At 43.6% G+C, this 24,963-nt stretch overlaps 1 protein-coding gene across 2 annotated transcripts in view; it reads left to right on the top strand.

The window, feature by feature from the left end:
- Positions 1-24,963, top strand: part of l3mbtl3 (L3MBTL histone methyl-lysine binding protein 3) — a 181,940-nt gene that overhangs the window by 18,607 nt on the left and 138,370 nt on the right. For both annotated transcript variants that reach the window (XM_067984557.1, XM_067984556.1), the window contains exons 2-4: positions 12,995-13,145; positions 13,482-13,593; positions 16,247-16,403. In XM_067984557.1, the coding sequence (XP_067840658.1) occupies positions 13,029-13,145; positions 13,482-13,593; positions 16,247-16,403 (386 nt within the window). In that variant the 5' untranslated portion in view covers positions 12,995-13,028. The remainder of the gene's footprint in view (positions 1-12,994; positions 13,146-13,481; positions 13,594-16,246; positions 16,404-24,963) is intronic.

The raw sequence follows: 24,963 nt of genomic DNA, 5'->3' as shown, positions 1-24,963 counted from the left end.
AACTTTTACCCCCTTGTATTCTAGTCCTCTAGATATTGAGGCCAGCATTCCATTAGCTTTTATGATTTTTTTTGTACCTGACATTTTAATGATCGATGTACATGGACCCTAAGTCTCTTTGGACCTCCACTGTTTTGAGCTTTTCACCATTTAGAAAGTACTCTGATCTATCCTTTTTAGGTCCGAAGTGGATGACCTCACACTTGCCTACATTGAAATCCATTTGCCACAGTTTTGCCCATTCACTTAAGCTATTAAAATATCTCTGTAATTTTATGCTTCCATCTACACCGCTTACAATACTGCCTATCTTTGTTATCGGCAAACTTGGATATTTGGCACTCAATCCCGTCATTTAAGTCGTTAATAAATACAGTGAATAGTTGAGGTCCCAGCACAGATCCCTGTGGGGCACCACTAGTTACATCCTGCCAATTCAAGTACCTGCCCATTATCCCTACTCTCTGTCTGCTGCCGCTCAGCCAATTTCCTAACCAGATCAATAATTTGCCCTCAATTCCATGAGCTTCAACTTTAGCTCACACACTGTTATGAGGGACTCTATCGAATACCTTCTGGAAGTCCATATAAATAACATCGATAGACATTCCCCTGTCCACTACTTTAGTCACCTCTTCAAAAAAATTCAGTCAGGTTCATCAGACATGACCTACCCTTTACAAATCCTTGCTGGCTCTCTCTGATCAGCTGAAAATTTTCAAGGTGTTCAGTCACTCTGTCATTAATAATAGATTCTAGTAATTTCCCGACAACAGATGTTAGGCTAACTAGTCTATAATTCCCTGGTTTCCCTCTCTCACCTTTCTTAAATAGCGGAGTGACGTGCGATTTTCCAATTTAAAGAAACGTTCCTTTATCGAGAGAACTTTGGAAGATTATAGTTAGGGCATCTGCAATGTTCTCATCTGATCCTGGGGATTTGTCACTCTTTAGTGCCATTATTTTCTTCATTGCTGTTAATTATGGTGAGCCCCCGTCCCGGATTCAAAATTAGTTTCCTTGGGGTGTCCGGCATGCTATCCTCTTCCTCTACTGGAAATACTAATGCAAAGTAATGATTTAACATGTCCTCCATTTCCTTACTTTCATTTAGAATAGCACCACTACCAGTTTTTAAGGGGCCCACAAAAGGGGCACACATTGTTCTTGATCACCCTCTTTTTCTTAATATAATTGTAAAAATGTTTTCGTGTTGATTTTGATGTCCAGTGCAAATTTCTTTTCATATTCTCTTTTTGTAGCTCTTACTATCTGTCACCCTTTGCTGTTCATTGTATCTCACCCAGTCATCAGGATCTGTGCAATTTTTTGCATTTTTATGTGCTTTTGCTTTTAGTTTTATGTTGTCCCTTACCTCTTTTGTCCTCCAAGGCTGTTTTTTTGGCAAGTAGAGCTCTCCTCTCTTAGAGGTATAAACTGGTTATGTATCATGTTAAATTATTTTTTGAACACTTCCCATTGATCATCTGTCGTTTTACCTATTAACAGGGTTGCCCAGTTTACCGTGGACAGTCTCAGTCTCATCCGGTTGAAGTCGGCCTCACCGAAATTTAGAATCTTAGTAGCTGTTACAGGTTTCTCCCTTTCAAACACAACGTTGAACTCTATCACAGTATGATCGCTATTAAATAAATGTTCACGCACCGTTAGGCTGTTAACTAAATCTGGCTCATCATTCATTATTAAATCTAATATGGCCTGCCCCCTTGTTGATTCTAGGACATATTGTTGCAGAAAGCTGTCCTGAACACACAAGAAATTCGCTACTCTTCTGACATGAGCTCGTCTACTCATCCCAATCTATCTGAAAGTTAAAAAACCCCTGTTAAAACCACTCTGCCTTTGCTACATGCTTGTCTAATCTCTGCATTTATACATTCTGCCACTTCACAGCTGCTGCCAGGGGGCCTCTGCTCAACTCCCTCTACAGTCTTATATCCTTTTCTATTTCTTATTTCTACCCATAAAAGTCTCCACTGTCTGTTTGCCTCTCATTGTATCCTCTCTTATTACTGAAGTAATTTTATCCTTAGTCGCTAAGGCTACTCCTCCCCCTCTATCAGTTTCCCTATCCTTCCTGTAGACCTTATAACCTGGTATATTCAGTTCCCAGTCCTGACTATCTTTCAGCCATGTCTCAGTAATGGCTACAATGTCATACCCTCTAAGTTATGAAGAGAGACTGGGAAGATTGGGTTTGTTTTCCTTGGAGCAGAGGAGGCTGAGGGGGGACATGATTGAGGTGTACAAAATTATGAGGGGCACAGATAGGATGGATACTAAGGAGCTTTTTCCCTTCGTTGAGGGTTCTATAACAAGGGGACATAGATTCAAGGTAAAAGGCGGGAGGTTTAGAGGGGATTTGAGAAAGAATTTTTTCACCCAGAGGGTGGTTGGAGTCTGGAACTCACTGTCTGAAAGGGTTGTGGAGGCAGGAACCCTCACAACATTCAAGAAGCATTTGGATGAGCACTTGAAATGCCATAGCATACAAGGCTACGGACCAAATGCTGGAATATGGGATTAGAGTAGACAGGGCTGATGGCCGGCGCGGACACGATGGGCCGAAGGGCCTCTATCCGTGCTGTATAACTCTATGACTCTATGACTCTAAGTTGAATTTGCACCTGCAGTTATTCAATTTGTTCCTTATACTCCATGCGTTTGTATAAAGAACCTCATTTGGGCCACACATCCTAACCTGTCCTTCTGCTCTGTTGTTGTTTTTCTCACACATTTCTTATTTCTCTCTCCTGATTTAATTACTTTACATCTTTTAGTTTTCCCTTTACCTGTGGTGCCCAAAGCATAATTTCTGATTATTACTCTACTCTCTGTTTGTTTGTTTTAGAATTGTTATTTGTACTACCTTTTCCACCTGAGCCCTCTTTCTCCCCCACCCCGCTTACTAACAACAATTCACAACCTGAAGGAATGGGACTGCATACTTTTAATTGTTCACTTTCTGGGTACGAGTGATTGATTGGCAGTCATTGACAATTATCACCTCTTTAAAAGGGTACTTACACTGTTAATTACTAGACTTAACTTTCTGTGGCGAGTTTAATGGGCAATTAATGTGCAAATGCAGCAACTTCGTGAAAATCACGGGGAGGTTAAGGGTGAGATGCTGCTTTCGCGAAGCTAATGGCGGAGCGGTGCAAATCAGCCAGCAATCTGTGGTGATTTGCAATTCACGGGGCCCCACTTCCTCGCTACGAGTTGCTGGTGGATTTGCACGTTAATAACGACCCGCATCGTTCACACATCGTTATTTTTTCAGCAAATTCTGGGCCAATCACTTAATGCTGGTTTTAATCTGGAACTTGAAATTTACTAGCATCTTCCAATCTGCAAACTCCCTTCATCAAACAGTTCAACTCTAAATGACTTCATGCTTTGCTTGTAGCAATTGTACTTTGTAGTCTTAAAGAGACAGGCCAACTTAAATGCTATTTCACCTTAGCAGCTGAATAACGCATTATGAATTGCTTGGCATAATACCCCTGTGCAATGCCACAAATGATCTGCTAGTATATTCATCTTCTATATAATAAATTATGTATGCTTGCACTTCCATTTGTCATACTTAAGGAGTCACATACTATCTAATACAAATTTCTGTGCACTTTTGTAAAAAAAATAAAGAAACAAAAGCAGTAATTGAAATTAGTTTGCTGCCTGTGTGGATTTGGATGCCCACCTTGGCATCATTCTGTATTTGTAGGTTGAAGAGGCATGACAGACAGGCATGTTAGCTCCTTAGACACTCCAGCCTAAAATGTCCACGCTGTTTTCGGCGTTATTTCAGAATATAATCGGAGCAAGGAATGTTTTTTGGCAGCAAAATGGGGTGGAAGCTGTTTATGTCAGTTTTCTGCCCCAAAATCGATCCCACCAAATTCCTTTGCACTTTTTGGCCCTGCCTATGATCCACCCGCCGAGTCTCAAGTGACCTGATTTAAGTATATAGGGCAGGATTTTAAAAGGGAAAAGGGGTTTCGTTTGAGGGCAGGGGAGCATTCAAAATCGCAACTATTTCGGACTCGCCTCCAACCCACCCAATTCCGGTTTTTACCGGGGCGGGACGAGGGGTGGGCGATCAACCTGCTCCCAGGAGGCGGGTTGGTGATTAAAATCTTTCAAGAAGGCCACGAGCCTCCATTTTTCCAGAGTTTCCAATTTCAAACTCTGGGGGCTGGGATTCTTCGGCCTTCTCTTTCACGCCACGTGAAAGAAGGCGAGAAGTCCTGAAACCAACAGGTAAGTGCCTTTCTGGCACAGATGCTGTTATCGTGGATGAGGAACTACTGCATCGCAGAATGGAACAAAGGAGAGTCAGGCAGCATTTAAGGAGGCTGGACTACACCCTTTCCCCGCCTACCCCCAAACCCCATAGAATATACTGGTCATATGCACATCTCCTCATCAAGGTCCTCATAAGAGTCTGCTTCACCAAAGAGGCAATAGGGTAGCTCTGACACTGCATCAAGACCTGCAGCCACTATCATCTGCCCGTACTGCTCTCTGTGGCTATGAAGGTGACCACTGCACTCAACTTTTATGACACAAGCTCATTTCAAGCAGTCACGAGGAATCTCTAATATCAGCCAAAGTGCAATATGGGCATGCAGACATCAGGTGACTGATGCACTCTACAGGAGAGCTGAGAAATTCATCACTTTTGGCACCAAAGCAAGGCATCATCAAGATAGGGCTATCCAGATGTCCCACGGTCCAGAGTACAATCGATGGCACCCACGCTGATTTGCAAGATCCTACAGAAGAAAGCCTCAACTACCTCAACAGGAAGGGGTTCCACACCCTCAATGTACGGATTGTGTGTGACAACATTTAAAGGATTCTACATGTCAGTGCAAGATATGCTGTGAGTTGTCACGAATCATTTGAAGTTTGGCCCTTCATCCCCTCTTTAGGTTTGAAAATCATGACAATGGATAGCTCGTGGATGACAGTCCAAGGATAATGTTCCCATGGGTAATGACCCTACTATGAGTGGCCAGCACAGCAGCAGAGGAGTGCTACAAGGCACATGCCTCTAAGATTAGTCATCAAGAGTAACATTTAGATCTTTTAAAGGGACACCAAAACCAGAACTACATGGAGGAGAGGATCACGATGACCTGTACTCGGAGGAGTTATTGGTGACTGCTGCAGCAGGCATCAGAGCACATCTCATCACTGAAGTCTACCGTTGACACAGGAGCCTTTGCTCCTTCTCTCCCACTTTCAAATAAAGGAACATTTTTTCAATCCATTACCCATCCTAAAACATAACACATCAGCCGTCTCTGCCCCTACATGAGCATCCCAATAATCATCACCTGATTAAAATAAATGAGCACCAAATAAATGCATCTATTTCTGTTTGACTTAAACTCCATGAATAACAAAGCACAATATAAGTGCACATTCTGTTCTCTTACAACGAAGTCCAAAGTAAACACAAGCCAACCTATTATATCCTAATGCAGTCCTTCTCCTGCATGGCTACACGTGCCTTTCTTGCACCAATTCCAGTGCTTATCCTAGGGGCAGACTGAGGCGGCTGGCTGCTCATGCTCTACAAAAGGATCATGGGACTGAGGCAGACCTTGTCTCATGGTAGCTTGCTCCTGGTAGGGAACCATTGCTGGCTGCATCTCTGGAGCTTGTTCCTGGACATCCTAATGTAGACTCAAAAATCACACCTGTCAGTTGCTACATATGTAAAGAGACTGACCCCAGATCCTGCACATAGGCATGCTGTTCCTCGAATATCTTTCTTTTCAGGTGATTACATGAGTTCCGGGTTTCATGACTCCAAAGCCATAGGCAGTCTTCCCTTCAGCCTCCACTGGGAAGATGGCAGTTTCTCATCCAGTCTCCACTCACCTGGTTGACTCGTACTTTGTGAATCACTGATGCCACGTCCTCACTACCACTCGGGTGAAAGTATCTGAGCTGGTGTCTGGGAGAGAGGATGCAAGTGGTGAATTGGAGAGATTTGTGGCAGAGGAATACCGGGCAGGATCATGCTGCAGCGACACCTGGGTGGCCTATCCTCACCTTCTTCCTCATCGTCATAATCAGCCAGGAAGAAATCTCTTTTCTGCCAATCCTCCTCCTCTTATCATTATCATTTGCCTCCTCCTATGCTCTCCATTGCTGTGGTGGATCTGCAGAGACAAAAAATTTTTACCCCCTTGGCATTAAGAAGATAGAGAAGGGGGAGGAAGCTTGTGTCTGCTTCACAGGGCAACAGTATAAATGTTCAGACACTAATCTGAAGTCAGCAATATGCCACCGACCTGATATTTGGCTGATATCAACCTGCAAACACAATTATTAAATCAAATTCCGACCCTCTTCAGCTCCCCAGAGGCTGACACCCATGCTACATTGTGGCAAGCCAGTCTCTGACCACTGCTGGGCAGAGGCAAGGAAGCTCATCATAATTATTTAAATGACTCCAACCATGGAACTCAGCCAAGGTCTGGGACACATCTTTGTAGTAAGGGAAGTCCCACCCCACAGCACTTCTATTGCTTTTACAGTTGAGCGGAAGATCTAGGTTCTTTTATTTGAAGCAGCTTATATTGCAACAAATATCTTTTTTCCAGTGTTTGGGTACAAGCTGGACTCGATATCCACCCCTTCCATCACTGGTACACTGTGGCTGCAGTATGTATAATCTCAGGACACACTTTAGCAATGGACCATGCTTACTTCAAGACCACCTCACTGCCCCATGACCTCTACCACCGAGAAGAACAAAAGCAGCAATGTTGTTGGAACATCATTGTCTCTGAATTTCCCAGTCACACGCTTTCTGGACTTGGAAACATTTCACCATTCCTTCATCGTTGCTGGGTCAATATCCTTGGATTCCCTTCCTAACAGCATCATGCATATTATAAATACTGTAGTGGTTAAAGAAGGCAGCCCACCACCACTTTGGGGCAACTAGGGATGGGAAGCAAATGTGGCTTTGTCAGCAACATTCCATTAAACATTTCTCCCAATTTTCATTTCCATTCACTTCAATTCAGTTTTACACTATCGCCAAATGACCCCTTATGGGTCTTTAACAAAACCATGCTAGATTTCCTTGAATAACCCATGCATTTCTAAATGCTTACTTATTTTATCTTGCATTATGGATTCCAACAGTTTGCTCACAACTGATGTTAGAATAACTGGTCCATAGTTACCTGGGTTATCCTCTCTTCCTTCTTGAACAGGGGTATTAGCTGGTCTCCAGACCCACAGCACAATTTGCATAGTTGAGGATTGAAAAATTGTGGCCAGAGCCATCATGGCCCAGTGACATAGCTACCTTGAGTTCTGTTAATTTTTTTCAAAAATAGTTCCTTTTCTACAGTTAGCCCTGTCAATTGTTCCATATTCTCCTGTAGGACAACTATGTTCTCACTTCCACCATCATATGTAAAAATCATGCAAAATATTTAATAAGAATTCCAATCAACCTTTCTACCACTTAACACCGTGTCTACTCTCTGTGTTATCTAACTTACTTGTTCGTGCTCTTAATTTACTAATCCTACGAGGTGCTGTCTGAGCGAGATGAGGTTGGTAGATGGGTGGCTGGGATGATCCTCTTGTAACCTTAAAGGTCTGAGATCTTAGGGAAGCAGTTGTTCCAGAGGGACCAGTTTCAGGCAGCTTTTCTGTTGCACTAATCTTTGCTGAAGCACCTTAGTGTGTAGGCATTGGAGGGGATGTTAAGGCTTAGAGGAGCTATTGTTCAGTGTCACTAAAGACAACAGTCCTAACCAGGTCTTGCAAGTCCTGTGAAAGTGGCTTCTTCAAAGAATCAATGGACGCACTACTCTAAAAGTCTCTAATGTCCTTCGAAGAAGTTCTTGGTAACTTGATGCTTCAGAAATCTCCCTGAGCTGTCACCGTCTCCAGGGCATTCTACAGGCCATGGGACACTTCTTGCAATGTGTTGCAGAAACTAGTAGGTGCAGGTATGTGTTCCAACATACCTGATTTTTAGACCTTTTTTTTGTGTCCTGGCAATCTAGTGCATCTGAGCACAGACCCAGGAAATTCTCCCTTCCTGCATACTGTTTCCATGGTTTCAGCTTGACTTAGTGGTAGCCTCTGAGTTGGAAGTGTGTGTATGTGTAACCAAGCCCCAATTCAGGACTTGAGTACATAACTGAGGCTGACACTTCATTGGGTGTGAAGCGCTTCAGGATTTCCTGAGGAGGTGAAAGGCAATATATAAATGCAAGCCTTTCTTTCTCTTTGTCAAATTCATTGTTAAGCAGTCTTCATTATCAATGAGTAAATTACTGTACATATTGGGAAAATTAATTAGTACTGGTGAATTTCATGAGTATGAACAAATTAATGAGGAATTAGTTAACTGGCTTCATGATGTCTTGGCTGGTTACAGGAGTGCATGGCTATGCCATACAAGTTAGCAACATCCCAAATTTTTTTTTTATTCGTTCATGGGATGTGGACGTCGCTGGTGAGGCCAGCATTTATTGCCCATCCTTAATTGCCCTTGAGAAGGTGGTGGTGAGCCGCCTTCTTGAACCGCTGCAGTCCGTGTGGTGAAGGTTCTCCCACAGTGCTGTTAGGTCGGGAGTTCCAGGATTTTGACCCAGCGACGATGAAGGAACGACGATATATTTCCAAGTCGGGATGGTGTGTGACTTGGAGGGGAACGTGCAGTTGGTGTTGTTCCCATGCACCTGCTGCCCTTGTCCTTCTAGGTGGTAGAGGTCGCGGGTTTGGGAGGTGCTGTCGAAGAAGCCTTGGCGAGTTGCTGCAGTGCATCCTGTGGATGATACACACTGAAGCCACAGTGCACCGGTGGTGAAGGGAGTGAATGTTTAAGGTGGTGGATGGGGTGCCAATCTAGCGGGCTGCTTTGTCCTGGATGGTGTCGAGCTTCTTGAATGTTGTTGGAGCTGCACTCATCCAGGCAAGTGGAGAGTATTCCATCACATTCCTGATTTGTGCCTTTATAGATGGTGGAAAGGCTATGAGGAGTCAGGAGGTGAGTCACTCGCCGCAGAATACCCAGCCTCTGACCTGCTTTTGTAGCCACATTATTGGTACGGCTGGTCCAGTTAAGTTTCTGGTCAATGGTGACCCCCAGGATGTTGATGGTGGGGGATTCGGCGATGGTAATGCCGTTGAATGTCAAGGGGAGGTGGTTAGACTCTCTCTTGTTGGAGATGGTCATGGCCTGGCACTTGTCTGGCGCAAATGTTACTTGCCACTTATGAGCCCAAGCCTGGATGTTGTCCAGGTCTTGCTGTATGCGGATAGGGACTGCTTCATTATCTGAGGGGTTGCGAATGGAACTGAACACTGTGCAATCATCAGCGAACATCCCCATTTCTGACCTTATGATGGAGGGAAGGTCATTGATGAAGCAGCTGAAGATGGTTGGGCCTAGGACACTGCCCTGAGGAACTCCTGCAGCAATATCCTGGGGCTGAGATGATTGGCCTCCAACAACCACTACCATCTTCCTTTGTGCTAGGTATGACTCCAGCTACTGGAGAGTTTTCCCCCTGATTCCCATTGACTTCAATTTTACTAGGGCTCCTTGGTGCCACACTCGTCAAATGCTGCCTTGATGTCAAGGGCAGTTACTCTCACCTCACCTCTGGAATTCAGCTCTTTTGTCCATGTTTGGACCAAGGCTTTAATGAGGTCTGGAGCCAGGTGGTCCTGGCGTAACCCAAACTGAGCATTAATGAGCAGGTTATTGGTGAATAAGTGCCGCTTGATAGCACTGTCGACGACACCTTCCATCACCTTGCTGATGATTGAGAGTAGACTGATGGGGCAGTAATTAGCTGGATTGGATTTGTCCTGCTTTTTGTGGATAGGACATACCTGGGCAATTTTCCACATTGCATCCAAGGTCTGAATTGAGTTATCATAGAATGGTTATAGCACTGAAGGAGGCCATTCGTCCCATCGAGCCTGTGCCAGCTGTTTGTAAGAGCAATCCCATTAGTCCCATTCCCCCGCTCTTTCCCCGTAGCCCTGCAAATTTTTTCCCTTTGAGTATTCATCCAATTCCTTTTTGAAAGCCACGATTGAATGTGCTTCTGCCACCCTTTCAGGCAGCGCATTCCAGCTCACAACCACTTGCTGCATAAAAAAGTTTTCCCTCATGTCGCCTTTGGTTCTTTTGTCAAACACCTTTTAATCTGTGTCCTCTGGTTCTCCACCTTCTCATTGATGTGAACAGTTTCTCTTTATTTACTTTTTCTAAACCCTTCATGATTTTGAACATTTCTATCAAATTTCCTCTCAACCTTCTGTGCCCTAACGAGAACAACCCCAGCTTCTCCAGTCTCTCCACGTAACTGAAGTCCCTCATCCCTGGAACTATTTTAATAAATCTTATCTGCACCCTCTCTAAGGCCTTCACATCTTTCCTAAAGTGCGGTGCCCAGAATTGGACACAATACTTCAGTTGTGACTGAACCAGTGTTTTATAAAGGTTCAACATTACGTCCTTAGTTAGTTGATCTTAGCTGCAGTGGTAGTAAGGCCCCGCAACTAACTTCAGCATCATTGGGTAATGGAGGGGAAAATTGGCTGAGGTTCCCATTGCTGATTGGTCGGTATCCAGCAATCCCTGCTGGATGTGCACATAATGGATGTTTGAGTAAATGATTGGCCTCTGGTATGATCCCTTCCCTTCCTGCATGGTTGATAGATTGCCTACATTCACTCACTGGACGTACAAATGAAGAATAGTCACTTGGGTGAGGTATCGGAGGGTGATAGGCTTCCCGGTACAAAGTGGCTAGTATCACAGTGACAACGTCTTTTTGTAGTAGGGTAGATCTTCCCATCGGCAGTTCATATTCCTGTGAATGCTATTTTATATAGATTTTTGCACAGGTGTTAACCCATTTAAAGTAAAATGGGCTAATACCTACATAAAAATAGCGCACACATGAATGTAATATGAGTGCGTTAAATGTTCATACATGAAGTTCAACAGTCTACCCTACCTACGAAGCCATTGGTGGAGCATGAATAGTGAGATTTTTAAGAAAGATTTCACATTCCCGGTTGTGAAAGCATTTCACCGTAAGTTCTCACATTAATTTCACGTTAAGCTCTCGCCTCTCGGCCACTCAAAATCGTTTCCTAAGTCATGAAGGGTCCATACCTGAAAAGTTAACTTCTGTTCTTTCCACGGATTATGACTGACCTGCTGAGTGTTTCCAGCATTTTTTGTTTTTGATTAATATTTAAGTACAGCAACTTAACTGAAAAAACTAGTTGGGCGAGAAATTAGCATTCAACATTCTTGCCAAAATCCGATGAAATGCTAATCTTAATATTATAATGAACTGCAAAGGGACGGACGTGGACTTCTGGGTTTGACATTAAAAGTATGGCAAGTAAAAGTGATGCCTGTTGAAATCAGGGTCCAACATTTTGGAAAGGATATAGGGGCTGCAGACTTCCCTTACTGCTGCACTCCTCAGTGAATAACCTAATTCTGAAAGGGTTTTTGGAAAAGTTTCTCCATTTGTTTAGCCCCTAGCAAAGTTCCTAGAAGTTATCATTTAGTTTTATAAATGTAAACTAAATAATTTATCAGCATCGGGGTTTCCCCTAGGCAGTCCCACTGTATTTCTGTTTCCTGGAGGATAAGCAAAGAAGGGATACTTGACAGATCATATTATACCACAGACACAAATTCCCCTTTAAACTGTATATGGCAACTGAATTGATTGTACCTGAATATGCCTGAGGAACAGTGCCTCAGGAAGCTACACTTCAGTAAAGAGGCTGTGACAGAGTTGTGCCGCATGCCTCCAGCACATCAATACACAGCATTGTTAGTGGCAGTGAAGGTCACCACTGCCCTTAATTTCTACATGTCAAGATCCTTCCAAGCGCCCACAGGGATATCACCCACATCTGCATGTCTGTGTCCACAGATATGTACACCAGATGACTGTAGCACTGTTCACTAATAGAGTTAGTCAATTGTTTTCCTTATTAACGGTCAGCAGCAGTGTGACTACGCAGTAAATTTCTATCACACTGCAGGATTCCCTCTAGTCCATGGAGTCATAGATGTAACGTGGGCTTATGGGCTTCACCCTCATTACTATGCCTTCATGAACCATAAGGGATATAACTCCCTTAATGTGCAGTATGTGACCATGAGCAAAAAATTATGTATGCTAATGGCAGAAGCCTTCATTCTTGGGCAATCCAAGCGTGTCTACTTTATTTGAGTCACAAAGAAGATTGCAAGGTTGACAGCTAGGAGACCAAGATACCCTTTGCAGCCATGGTGCATGCCAAGATACAACTGAGTATCTGCACAACCATACATATTGAGCCAGCAGATTCACAATCTCCCCTAGTGCTTCGAAAACAACGTAATACAGTCCTAAGAATTTTCTCCAAGCCTACTCCCTGCTCCCTCCCACTTTAGTCCTGAATTCCTGCTTGAAAGCTTTGGCTCTGTCTTCGACATTCTTTCAGCCATTGTGGTTCCCCTGCCAGGCCAACCTGGTGGCAAGAGACCCGGAAAGGTGAGTTAATTTTATTTTTGTTTGTTTCCTTGTGGGCTTACCTGAGTGCTGTGAACCATTCCTTTGAATCCCTGCCAGCAGCCTTTTGCCACTTGAAATTCCGCTCCTGCCCACCCTACAGCTAGTGCTTCTGCCGGGTTCGGGCAAGTGACTGACCAGGCCCTGAAGTTTAAATCTCTCGGGCCTCATGCTGCGGAGCCCCAGATGGTTTGCCATCCGCCTCTTCCTGCGGCCGCATGACTCCTGCCAAGGAGTTATGATCAGGGCTAAAGGGTATGAAGAATAATCAGAATTGTTGAAATCAATATTTTGGTTAAAAATGCATTATTTGGGTACGGTATTTCTGCTACAGGTCATAATCAGATGTCATCCAATGCTGTTTTTTTCCCCTTCAATAGACTTTTTGCTCAATTCACAACAGCAAATTCAGCAATGGAAAAAAGCATTGTGAGTGACTGTGCCCCTGCTACTGGTAGCCAGGACTTTGATGTTTTCAGTGCTATGGACTGGAAGGATGGAATAGCTACACTTCCAGGGAGCAATTTGAAGGTAAAATTTGAACAATCAACATCTAATTTTGGTCCAAAATTAATATGAAAATTACAGTGAACTGAAATGTGTTTTAGAAGCACAATAGGAAATTATGCGTGTGCTACAGAGTGTGTAGATATATTCTATAATTTTTGTGGAAAGATTGTGACTGACTGTTATTCTCTCATTTCATCATGTCCACTGCTGATATGAATTTGTGGTTAGCTGTCACAGAAGGCTATGATTTGTCATGCTGAGCGATGTATTTTTCTGGATTCATAATAACCATGTAGTTTGTGAATGGTATTAATAATACTGATTGATCTCAAATTATTAAGTTTTCTTTGGCTTCAGTTCAGAATAAATGAGTTTGCTGCTTTGGAGATCATCACGGATGAAACAGAAGTAGAAAGGATAAAGAAGGCGACTGCGACAACAACGTGGAGTGTGCCCACTGCACAAGAAGGTCAGCATAGCATTTTGGGATGATTTTCATGGTATCTTTTGTGTGTTTGTACACATTTTACAAGATTCCTTGAATTGTGTTTCTAAACTAATAATATTGATCTGTAATCCAAATTCCTGGACCAGTTGAACTTTCTGGAGTTAAATGTACTTTCTGCTTTTGTTGGATAAATTTTCATCTTTAATGCTAAACATGGAAAATTATCCCTATGTATGACTGTAAGCAGTAACCAATTGCCTTGTTCATTGTGTGGTTTAAGTTTTACATTTTGTCATAGTTTTAGATTTTTTTGTCTTGTTTGTTAGTGTAGCTAATTGATCATATGTGTAGAAATTCCAATGAGCAAATTTGGTGGTGGTGTTTTTTTTAAGGACAAATTATTTCAATTGTGTGAGGGTGTAACATAACTTTTATGGCCATTTAGTCATCCATCATCAAATCTGACTGGACCATATCAAGTGTTATTGAGTCTCTCACTCCTCTGCCAAAATTGCTTACTAATCCCAAGATCATCCTGAAGAACAAAGGAAACCCAATCAACCACCTCCTCCTCCTCCAATGCTTCTCCTCTGTTGTCCAGTTCAGTTAGGATTGCCTTTGCTTGGTTCTACTTTTGCCTATCCAATCAGAGCCAGAGCATCTCTAGCAGTGGCTTCTCTTCCCACCCTAAACCCTGACCTCCCATCCTCCACCCTCCATAGACATCAGCTCATTCAAAATTCTGCTGCCCTATCCTATCCTACCCTACATCAGTCCTACTTGTCCCATCACCCCTGTACTCACTGACCTATGTTGACGTATGATTCCCATACGCCTTAAATTTAAAATTCTCATCCTCGTATTTAAATCCCTTCATGGCCTCACTCCTCCCTATCTCTGTAACCACCTCCACCCCTACAACTCTCCCAAAACTCTGCATTCCTCCAACTCTGGCCTCTTGTGCATCTCCCACTCCCTTCACCCCAGCATTGGTGGCCGTGCCTTTAGCTGTCTAGGCCGTACGTTTTGGAATTCCTTCCCTAATCACTTTCCACCTCACTCCTCCCCTTTTAAATGCCTCTTTAAAACCCATCTCTTTACCAAGTTTGTGGTTACGCCTCCTAAAATCTCCGACTTTGACTCGGCATCATTTTTGGCTGATTACACTTCTATGAAGCTTCTTGGGTCGTTTTACTATGTTAAAGGAGCTATATAAATGCAAGTTGTTGTTTCATGGAGAAGATGGGGGAACTTGTTGAGCTTTTTTGGCAAATTCTGAATAGTAGCAAACATTTGCCAATAAAAACTGCCGCTTGTGTTTACATTAATTCAAAAAATTGTGGCAATTGTTTGTTAAACTAAGAGATTGGAGGCAATTTTAACCCCCAAGGACAGGTGGATTGGGGGCAGGTGGAAAGGTTAAAATTGTAAAACCCAACCCAACCTGCCCACTTCCGGTTTTAACAGAGGCGGGTCGGGGACGGGCAACCAATCCGCCATTCTGCTCTCAGGAGGTGGGTCGGTCAGTAAAATGTTTTACGGAGGCTACGTGCCTCCATTTTAATAGCTTTTTTATATTTAATTGTGGTGAGAAGGGCCGGATCAGGTAAGTGCCTTTATTGCACTTGTGGGCCAGGAGAAGCAGGAGTGTTTCCTCCAGGCCCAACAAGTTTATCTGCCGCGATTGGATCCCCGCGACTCCCCACTTCACCCCGCCCCCCCCCCCACCCCCCCCATATGACCAGCCCCAAGCCCCCGATGTCAGACTTTCCTACTGGCATCCACTCCCTGTCTTCTTTTCTGTCCGACAGACAACCAACCTGTCAATCTGGCTGGCTGTCTCGTGGGAAACCTGCAGAAAAAATTTGGAAGACATCCTTACGTCAAAATTGTAAGGACATCTGGGAAACCCATAATTCCGGGTTTCCCATCCAGAAATACTCCTCCCGGTTCTCTCCATGGCTCAGAGTAAAAATCCAGTCCATTATGTTTGTCTATTGGTTTCTTGACTTCATGCATAAGGTAGATACCAGAAAATTTCAGAATAAGTTGATATTCCAAGCTTTCATGACCACACAATATTAATTAGATCTACATAGACTGGAATTTGAATTTCCCCCTCAGCCTTTCACCTTTTTTCCCATTCTTTCTTGCATGTTGGGATACAGTACCATAGGCATCGGCGGTCCTATGGTATCTAATCTGAGTGGTCTAGATATTGAGTGTTGTCAGGTTACTGACAGCTGAGCCTGATTCTATTCTCCCCATGTCCACATTGGTTCAATAGTTTTGATCAAGAATACTGGTTTCCCTATCAAGGGACAATGAGGCCAATTCTAGGTTTTCTTCAGTGCCACAGCTAACCCCTCACATTCCTGGAATTAAACCTGACACTATCCTTATCTGCGTGGCTGGATAACACCTACTCGCAGTGCATTTACCCACATTTCATTGTCTTGCAATTTAAATATATTGACTAACTTTACTGTAATCTCTTTGATAAATAAACCAACCTTTTTGATTTAATGTAAATAAGGCAGTGAAACTTCATTTAAAATGAAAAAATATCTAATTAAATGCTGTGGATGTATAGTTAATAAAATGTAAGTATACTCTGTTGACAATATTTTGTGTTCCCAAAATGAATAAACGTTCACTGTATTTTGCCACTTAGTTCTATCCAGAAATCCCATCCCATTGAACACGGAGGAGCCACCCAGTATGGATGGTATACTTTGCTGTGAGAATTGTGGCCATTATGGCACGACTGAGGAGTTTAGTCGCGGGAGTAAATTTTGCAGTGAAAAGTGTATGCAGCAGGCAAAGGAAAAGTAAGTGCTGAACATTTTTTGATGTGGTTTACTTGGGTAATAATGAGGATACTTTATTTTTCATGATCACAAAAGTAAGGGTTTTGAGAAACTTTTAAAAACTTTAGGAAGACATAGACAGGTTAGCGGAATGGGCAGACAGATGATGGATGCAGTTTAATGTGGAGAAGTGTGGGAATACATTTTGGGAGGAAAAGCAAGGACTTTGAGTATACATTGGATGAGCAGAGAGACTTCTGGTTCAAATGCATAATTACCAGCAAGTGCAAGTGTAGGTAGATAAAATCATTAAAAAAGGCCAACATCATGTTGGGTTTTCTAATTAGGGGCATAGAGTACAAGAGTAAAGAAGTAATAAATTTGTACAAAACATTGGGCCACCATTGGCGTACTGTATATAGTTTTGGGGACGCCATTACAGAAAGGACATTAGCACCATAGGCCTGGAATTTCATGATACCATTTACACTGAAATTACGCTGATATTTACACCGGTTTCTATGCCAATCTTGCCAATGAGAACTCGCACCCAAATTTCAAGTGGAGCTCATTTGCCTGTGCCAGGATGTAAAAAGCAGCATAAGAAAAGTGCAAATGTGGGGCCCAAGGAAACTCTGGCAGAGCACTATAAAAGCAGGGAACTTACTCCATTCTTCAGAATGAGGCTTGGGAGTTGAAGGTAAGTGTCAGATTGCTTCTTTCTTTCATTTTTTTAAAATGCCTTTATTCATTGTGTTTCCAGTGTTGCAACATCATTTCCATTTCCACAGAGAGATGCCCACCAAGGAGAGCACTGGGAGAAATCAGGCTGGCAGGAGGAGGGCCTGTAACTTTTTAGATGAAGACCTACAGGCCCTCTTAGATGGGCCCGAATTGTGAGTCGTGGTGCCTGGAGGGAGGTGGGACTCCTCTGTAACTCCCAGGATCTCTGAACAGTGTAGAAATAAGTTTAATGACCTGACCAGAGATGATCAGGCAAGACACTCACCAGGGTGTCCCTTTCTTTCTTGGCACCACCAAACTCCCTTAAACCAGAACTGACACTTCAGACTGCACTGGGCTTAAGGGTCTTTCTATCACCCACTCTTGTAGTATTTTGCAAGAGCTCCCTAATCACAGCAATTTTGTACAGCTCCTTAATCACACAGCAACTGACTATAACAACTCCAAACATACTGCACCAATTTGGCACCCTCGCGCACCACCTCTACAGTGACACTACACACGGTGATAAACTGTAAGCCTCACTTACATTCCTTTTTGTCTTTGCAGGACAATTTGGCACACACTGCCAAGGAGAGATGGGGCACAGCAGTGGGTGGGTGGAGGGGAGTGGTTCCTAATTCTGAGAACCTTGACCCCTTCCCCCCACAATAAACAGAAGGAAATCCAGCTTTTGAGATGCATTAAGCCACAGCAAGGTGAACACCTAAACCTCTGTTAACTCTCATGGCAGCCCTCTGTACCAGAATACAGACCAAGCCTTCCAGAACCCTTAAATGGAGACTGCATACCAAGATGGACATGCTCAACCATTCTAACCTTGTGCCTTTTCTTCCTAGAAAACTAGCAATGCCTATACAGCCAGCCATGGAGGAGGATGAGGAGAAGGAAGCGGAAGAGGGGAAGCAGCTCAGGGATGAAGAAGATTTGGGTCTCTACATCCCCATATGCCTCTCTGTTGATATGGAAAAAGCAGAAGACCTGGACCCTATTCCTGTCTTCTCGTGTGAGAGGGCACCATCCTTGGTACCTCCTTGCCTCTCCATCTCAGGATTAGTATCACTCGGCTCACCTTCTCCAGGCACCAGCACAGAGACACACCCGGAGGTAGTCAGTTAGTCATAGCCAGATAAGCTCAACGGCTAAGTCCAATAGCTTGGGGTACCAGGAAGAGTCGGAAGAAAGGGAGGATGTGGTTACTTCTCCACAGAGGCAGAGTAGAAGGCAGAAAAGGACTGAAGAGTCATGGGACCCAGACTTCATGGGTTTGCTCCTCAACAGATGCATGTTCCTGTAACATAAAGGTACGGGAGTGCTCTGGGGACCATCTCCCATGATCTGCGGCAACTCACAGGTGTGGCTGCAGATTCCATATCTCTGATATATGGCAACATGGAGGCAGTGACTGCTCTGCATGAACCAATGCAGCAAATGGCCATTATGGCGTGCAGTAGATGCCCAGGTAGGGGGCAGACATGGACCTGTCTGTGCTTTCACCTCCATGGAAGATCAGACTGCAGCTTTTGTGGCTTTGCAAACAGATTGGAGGGCACCTTGAATCATGCCTTCCAGTCTCTGACTAATGCAGTGACTCAGGGCTTCGAGGATTTAATTGCTGCCATCACACCAGCCATCCAGCTGATGACTGGGGCTGCAGATGCAGGGCCAAGTGGAAGGGTGGTGGTTGCAATCCAAGTGCCTGTTGCTGCTAAGTCTCAGGATGGCAGCATTTGCCAGGGTTCCACCCTTCCCTCTCAGACCACCATGGAAGTGAAATAGGGTGGGCTCTCTCCAGAGATGCAAGCGGCAGCAGCAGCTCTATGCCAGCTGCCATGAGTTGAGGGCCACCTTCAGTCCAGCACCAGGAGCACCCCACTTCCCCCCCCCCCCTTCCTGGTCCCAAGGACACTGTTAGACACAGCAGTAGAATATTTGGAAGAATGGATTGTCTAGGCACCAAGGGGGATGCACGGTATCTCAAAAAAGTAGAGTGACTGTACATTTGCTAAATCCACTTCATTTGCTCATTTTTACTATTGGGGACTGCTTTGTACATTGCCCTTACTCCATAACAGTTGGCTGTTCATTTTTTTTGTTCTGAGTTATTATGTCGGCCTGTTTGTTTTCGGCCAATTCTGTATAAAGATTCGTTGTGCACTATTGCAGTTTCATGGAGAATGTTTTCTTTTCTTGCAATTCCTGTGTACAGTTTGATACTGCACTTATTCTCTTTTGAGTCAGGCCTGTTTGTTTTTGGATGTTTCTTTACTAAGGTTCAGTGTGCACTAATACAATTCTATTTTTGAATGTTTTTAATCTTGCAGTTAATGTATACAGTTTGATATTGCACTTTTTCTGATCTGAGTCATTGATACAGGCCTGTTTGTCTTTGGCCTTTTCTTTATTAGGGTTCAAAGTGCACTAATAGAGTTCCATGGAAAATGTTTTATATCTTGCAATATAAGTATGCACTTTGTGCACTTATTCTGTTGGTCACTAATGCAGTTTTATGGAGAAAGGCTTGGGTCTTGCAATGTGTGTATTCTAGTTGAAAGTTCACTTTTTATGCTCTGTTGTTCATGGAAGCCTGTTCGTGTTGTGTCCATTGTTGTATGAAAGTTGAATTTTCGCTTATTCGCTGGTTCGTTAATCATTGAGATTATAGTCAAACAGGGAACGGTCCACGTGAATGGTTCAGACTTGTTCACTCAGCTGATGAAAGTAAGCTTAATCGTGGGGGGTAAGGAGGCTGATACGTTGCCGTTTGCTCGGATGGGTATTGCTTCCAGACAAACATTATTGTGAGGAAACTTTGTCTTAAAGTTGGAGGCAATCAGGTACTGAACAACTCCATAACGTCCTGCCTTCTGACAGTCCTGGCAGCTTGAAGCCACAACACTGAGCAGGAATCGTCTATGGGCTCTTGGACCCGCAGCCCAGGATCTTCTGGTGCCAACGGCTCCTCGCCAGCTATGTTTAGATTGAGCCCTTCCCGCAAGGCGCAATTGTGAAGTGAAGCGGGTCACAATAATTCTCACCGGCCTCTGGCGGGCACTGTAGGATATCCCCGACCTCTCCAGGCACTTGATTCGGCGTTTCAGAACCCTAGAGGTCCTGTACATCGCTTGCCTGGTTGCTTCTTGGCAAGATTGTAATACTCCTCTGCTGCCTTGCGGGTTACATGGAATGGTGTCATTCGCTATGGCATCGGGGATAAGTCTTGTCCTCCAGGATCCAACTGTCCATTCACCTTGCCTCACTGAGTAACTATGTGATGGCTGAATGGTGCAGAATAAAGTTGTTGCAGCTTCCTGCAAGCTGTGTTGACTTGTAGTTTCCATTTTTGGGCATCACAGACAATGTGGACATTCAGCCAGTAGAACCCCTTCTTGTTGGTGTATGGGATAGGGTTCTGGGTTCTAGCACCACCTGAGTGCCATTGAAAGCCCCCACACCCTAGGGAAACCAGTTTGAGCCTGTAGAATTGAATGGCCTTGACTCTGTTTCGCTTGCGACATGTCGTAGCTGATGACGTCAGGTGTTCTCCGGACAAGGGCATCTGTCACCTAGCGAATGCAGGCTCTTACAGCTCTCTGGCTGATACTGTATAGGTCCCCCATAGCTGACTAGAAGGATCCAGCACTGTAAAATTTCAGGGCCTTGATGGCTTTCATCACTACCAGCAACAGTCTGTGAGATGTCGACAGCTGTCTTCTGCCGAGGTGCCCCACGCTCAGAGCCTCTTGTCTCTGCTACCTCTCTTCCATTAGTAAATAGGCATGATGTGGAGATGCCGGTGATGGACTGGGGTTGACAAATGTAAGGAATCTTACAACACCAGGTTATAGTCCAACTGTTTTATTTGAAAATCACAAGCTTTCGGAGGCTTTCTCCTTCGTCAGGTGAGTGTGGGATTCCATGGAAGGTTACCGCATATATAGTCACAGAACAATGACTATAAATGACTCTATGACTCAATGAATATAAATTCTCTGACTATAAATGCGGTAACCTTCCATGGAATCCCACACTCACCTGACAAAGGAGAAAGCCTCCGAAAGCTTGTGATTTTCAAATAAAACAGTTGGACTATAACCTGGTGGTGTTAGATTCCTTACATTAGTAAATAGAACATTGGAGGTCATTCCTGCTACTTAGTCCTTCTGATCGGGTGGAGAGGATACAGAGTTCTGAAAAATTTCAGATACACTGAGACCGATAACACTTTGGGTAAGTATAGTGCAAGTCTCCGTAAGAAAAGAAATCACACAGAAAATTGCTATTAAATTCCAGGGCTAAAATTCCTCAGGTACGTTGATAACAAGTGAATTCGGGCCATGCTGTGCCTAAATATAGGGTCGCGTGGTCTACGTCTTCGCATTACTGGAGTGCAGAAAACTTGCGTGAACTGTTCTTTTGCATTGGGAAGCGTAGCTATGTTAATAAGCGGCAGAGGGTTTCAGCAGACGTGTTGCAGAAGTGGCACAAAAGATCGAGGAAACTCTCGTGATATTTCAGCATTAAACCAGTGTAAATCAATTACTTGCGAGTTTCTTCACTAGAAATTGGCACTCTGCCACTCTTATGCCATAGTTACGCCAAACATTACGAGGATATTTGGCCCATAGAGCATGTACAGTGTAGGTTTGCCAGGATGGGAAGCTATAGGTGTAGGAAAGACTTCAGATACTGGGACTATTTCCAGTGAAGTGGAGGAGATTTAATAGATTTATTTCAAATAATGAAGAGATTTAATAGAGTGAATAGGGAAAGATAGTTTCCTGTGGTTGGAGAATCAGTAATGAGGGGACATCAATTTCACACAGAGCGTTAAGAGAAATTTCTTGATGCAGCAAATTGTTGGAGCATGGAGTGCTTTGCCACAGGGAATGGTTGAGGCAGGGACCATTTCATATTTTAAGGAAAAATATTTGAAGGAGAGGAAGTTATAGAGCTATGAGTAGAGACCTGCGCAGTGGGATTAGTTTTGGATCTCTACCAAAGATCTGGCACAGACATGATGGCCTCCTTCTATGCTGTAAACTTCTGTGGTTGTATTGGCTGAAGCTAAATCATGCTAGAATATAAGGATGTTACTGTAATTTGTTCCTGCCTTCCTCATGCACCTTGATTGACAGGACAGAATGATCCTCTCCAAGGACCTGTTCATGCATGCAATCCATGCCACTCCTTGGCCTGCCTGACAGTAGCATTTAAGTGATGGAAACTATGAAATCCATTAACTTGCTGACAAAATATTAACTATAGCGTAGATATTTTGAGTCTTTGCCTGCCATTAGCAAGTATTGGGAAATTGCAAGTGTGCTGCTGTGATTTTTTTTTTCAATACATGCTGGCAGCAGACAAGGACTGGGTAATTTTTACCCTTATATCTTATGGGCTACTTTAGAAATTGTTCTAATTTATCAACAAATTCAAATTAAGAGAAAGAATGCAACAATGAATTTGTATAAATAGTTTCAATAGAGTAGATTTTCTGATTGATTACACCCATTAACAGGATTAATACGGCATAACTGATCCAAGAAATGGATGGAAATTGTTATGCCAGATTGATAACCATTTAGTTCCCCTACCAATGTTCTGGACAGGTTTTGTACTGGTGCCAGAAGTGCCTTCCGGTTTGCAGCTAACGATATTAAAATTAGTCTCAGTTATGCTATTTAAGCATCCATGCAATTTCTAGGCACAGTGCTCTGTCAGCTACCCGGCCAGATAAAATAGGCTCCCAGAGCTGCAAGATGTGCTACATATAGAAATGCATTTGAAGAGCTCTACAGCAAGATTTTGAGGCTATTTTTGCACTTTTTTTTTCTCTGTTTCCACTTAGTTGGCTGGGGACTTTGTGCCAAGTGTTCTGGCACTGCCATTCTTTTGGTATGTTAATGACACTGGGACAGTGGGTTTTCCAATAAGTAACACCTTTACTCATTTTTTGAAGGAAGAGGAGCTGTTTAATGCGCTCCTCTAATGCCATCCACAAAATGGGCTAGGAAGTCTCCCACATTATGTAAATGTAACTGCCTTACATTTCTCCCTAGAATGCCTACTAACTCATGAATAAGGCCCTTGCTGTCCATGACCTTATTGTGGATGATTCCATTAACATCCTGACATTCACCAAGACATGACTTACAGCTGCTGAGCTATTCTTTTCACCACCTGCCTGCCAAAGCGGTGTGGCAGTAACATGTCCCTTATTTTCAAGTCACACCTTGGCTTCTCCACCCACTCCTCCCAGCACCTTTTCTTCCTTTGTTCAAATCCCTCTCAGAACCAGACTGTTCACAACTTCAGTGATCTGTTCAACCCTGAACTGAGCTTCAGACCCCATATCCTCTCCATTAGAAACACTGCCTGCTTCCATCCCAGCAAATATTGTTACCTCCAACTCTAACTCAGCCTTTTGGCCAACAAAATCTTTATACATGCTTTCATCGCCTCCACACTCAACTACACCAACACTTTCATTCCTAATCTGAAATCCGTTGTCAACAGCTTATCCAAAACACTGCTAAACGTATCCTGTCCCGCATCAAGTCCTGTTCACCTATCAACCCTGCCCTTACTGACATATACTCGCCCCCTGTCTCTTGCTGCCTTAAATTTAAAATCATTGTCCTTTTACTTAAATCCTTCCTGGGCTCACTGCGGCCTAACTCTGCAAACCTCCTCCAGCCCAGTATCCCCTGCTAAACACTGTTCTGCTGACTCTGACCTCTTGTGCATGTCCCCTCTTCATTCATCCTAACGTTGGTTCAGTCATCTGGTTCCTACCCTCTGCGATTCTCTTTCTAAACTTCTCCAACTCCTCTTTCATTAAAAACCTCCTTAAAAATCTGTCTTTTTGAGCAAGCTTTTGGTCACTTTTCTTTCCTGGCTTGGCACCCATTTCCCATATACCTGTTTGTGAAGCACCTCAAAACTTTTTCTGTTAAAAGCACTAAGTAAATGCAAGTACTTGTTGACTGGAAAACCTGGCAAGGTCAGCACACTAATGGACAGGTGGGTACTATTAATGTACTATTTGACTAATGTCCAATTGAAAATCTGCCAAATATATTGGGAGCTCATCCTCAGAAATTTATTCTTGTGACGTTGCTACTTCCCACCCTTGTGGTATTTGAGTGAAATTGATAATCCAGGTGGGACCCATTTCCACTATTTTGCAGCATGCTATCTCTGACCCCACCAGCCCTGTTTCATATGCCGGGTCTCTCCGAGTCGGATGCCTGGATTAGGAGTCCCCGCATGGCCCCATCCTTGCTCGCTCCTACATTGCTTGCTTTGTCACGGCGTGAGTGCACCGGAAAGGCTGCGGATTTGCAGCTGAAAGTGCCAGTCTTCTCACAGAAGTCCATAATGATTAGGAATACTACTTGATCTGAAGTACTATGCATAACTTGAAACCCGAGCAGCTCTGGATCAAGCTTATTTTCAAGATTGTAGTAAATTAAACCTGAAATTTGGGTTGTATATGATGTTCTCTACAACCATTTAATTTTTAACTGCTGTTGGAATGTGGACAACACTGGCAAGACCATCCCAGTTGCCCTGAGTAGGTGCCAGTAGTGGAATAGATAAAAGGAAATAGAAAATGAGTGGCAAATACATGGCAGATGCAGAATAATGTGGATAAATGTGAAGTTATCCACTGCAAAGGAAAAACAGAAAGGCAGAGTATTATTTAAATGGTGATAGATTGGGGAATGTTGATCTACAAAGGGACCTGGGTGTCCTTGTACACCAGTCACTGAAAGCAAACATGCAGGTGCAGCAAGCAGTTAGGAAGGCAAATGGTATGTTGGCCTTCATT

The sequence above is a fragment of the Heptranchias perlo genome, chromosome 5 (genome assembly GCF_035084215.1).
Source record: "Heptranchias perlo isolate sHepPer1 chromosome 5, sHepPer1.hap1, whole genome shotgun sequence".
Lineage (NCBI taxonomy): Eukaryota > Metazoa > Chordata > Chondrichthyes > Hexanchiformes > Hexanchidae > Heptranchias > Heptranchias perlo.
Note: the sequence above shows the minus strand (reverse complement) of the source record. Positions and strands in the feature narration are given on the sequence as shown.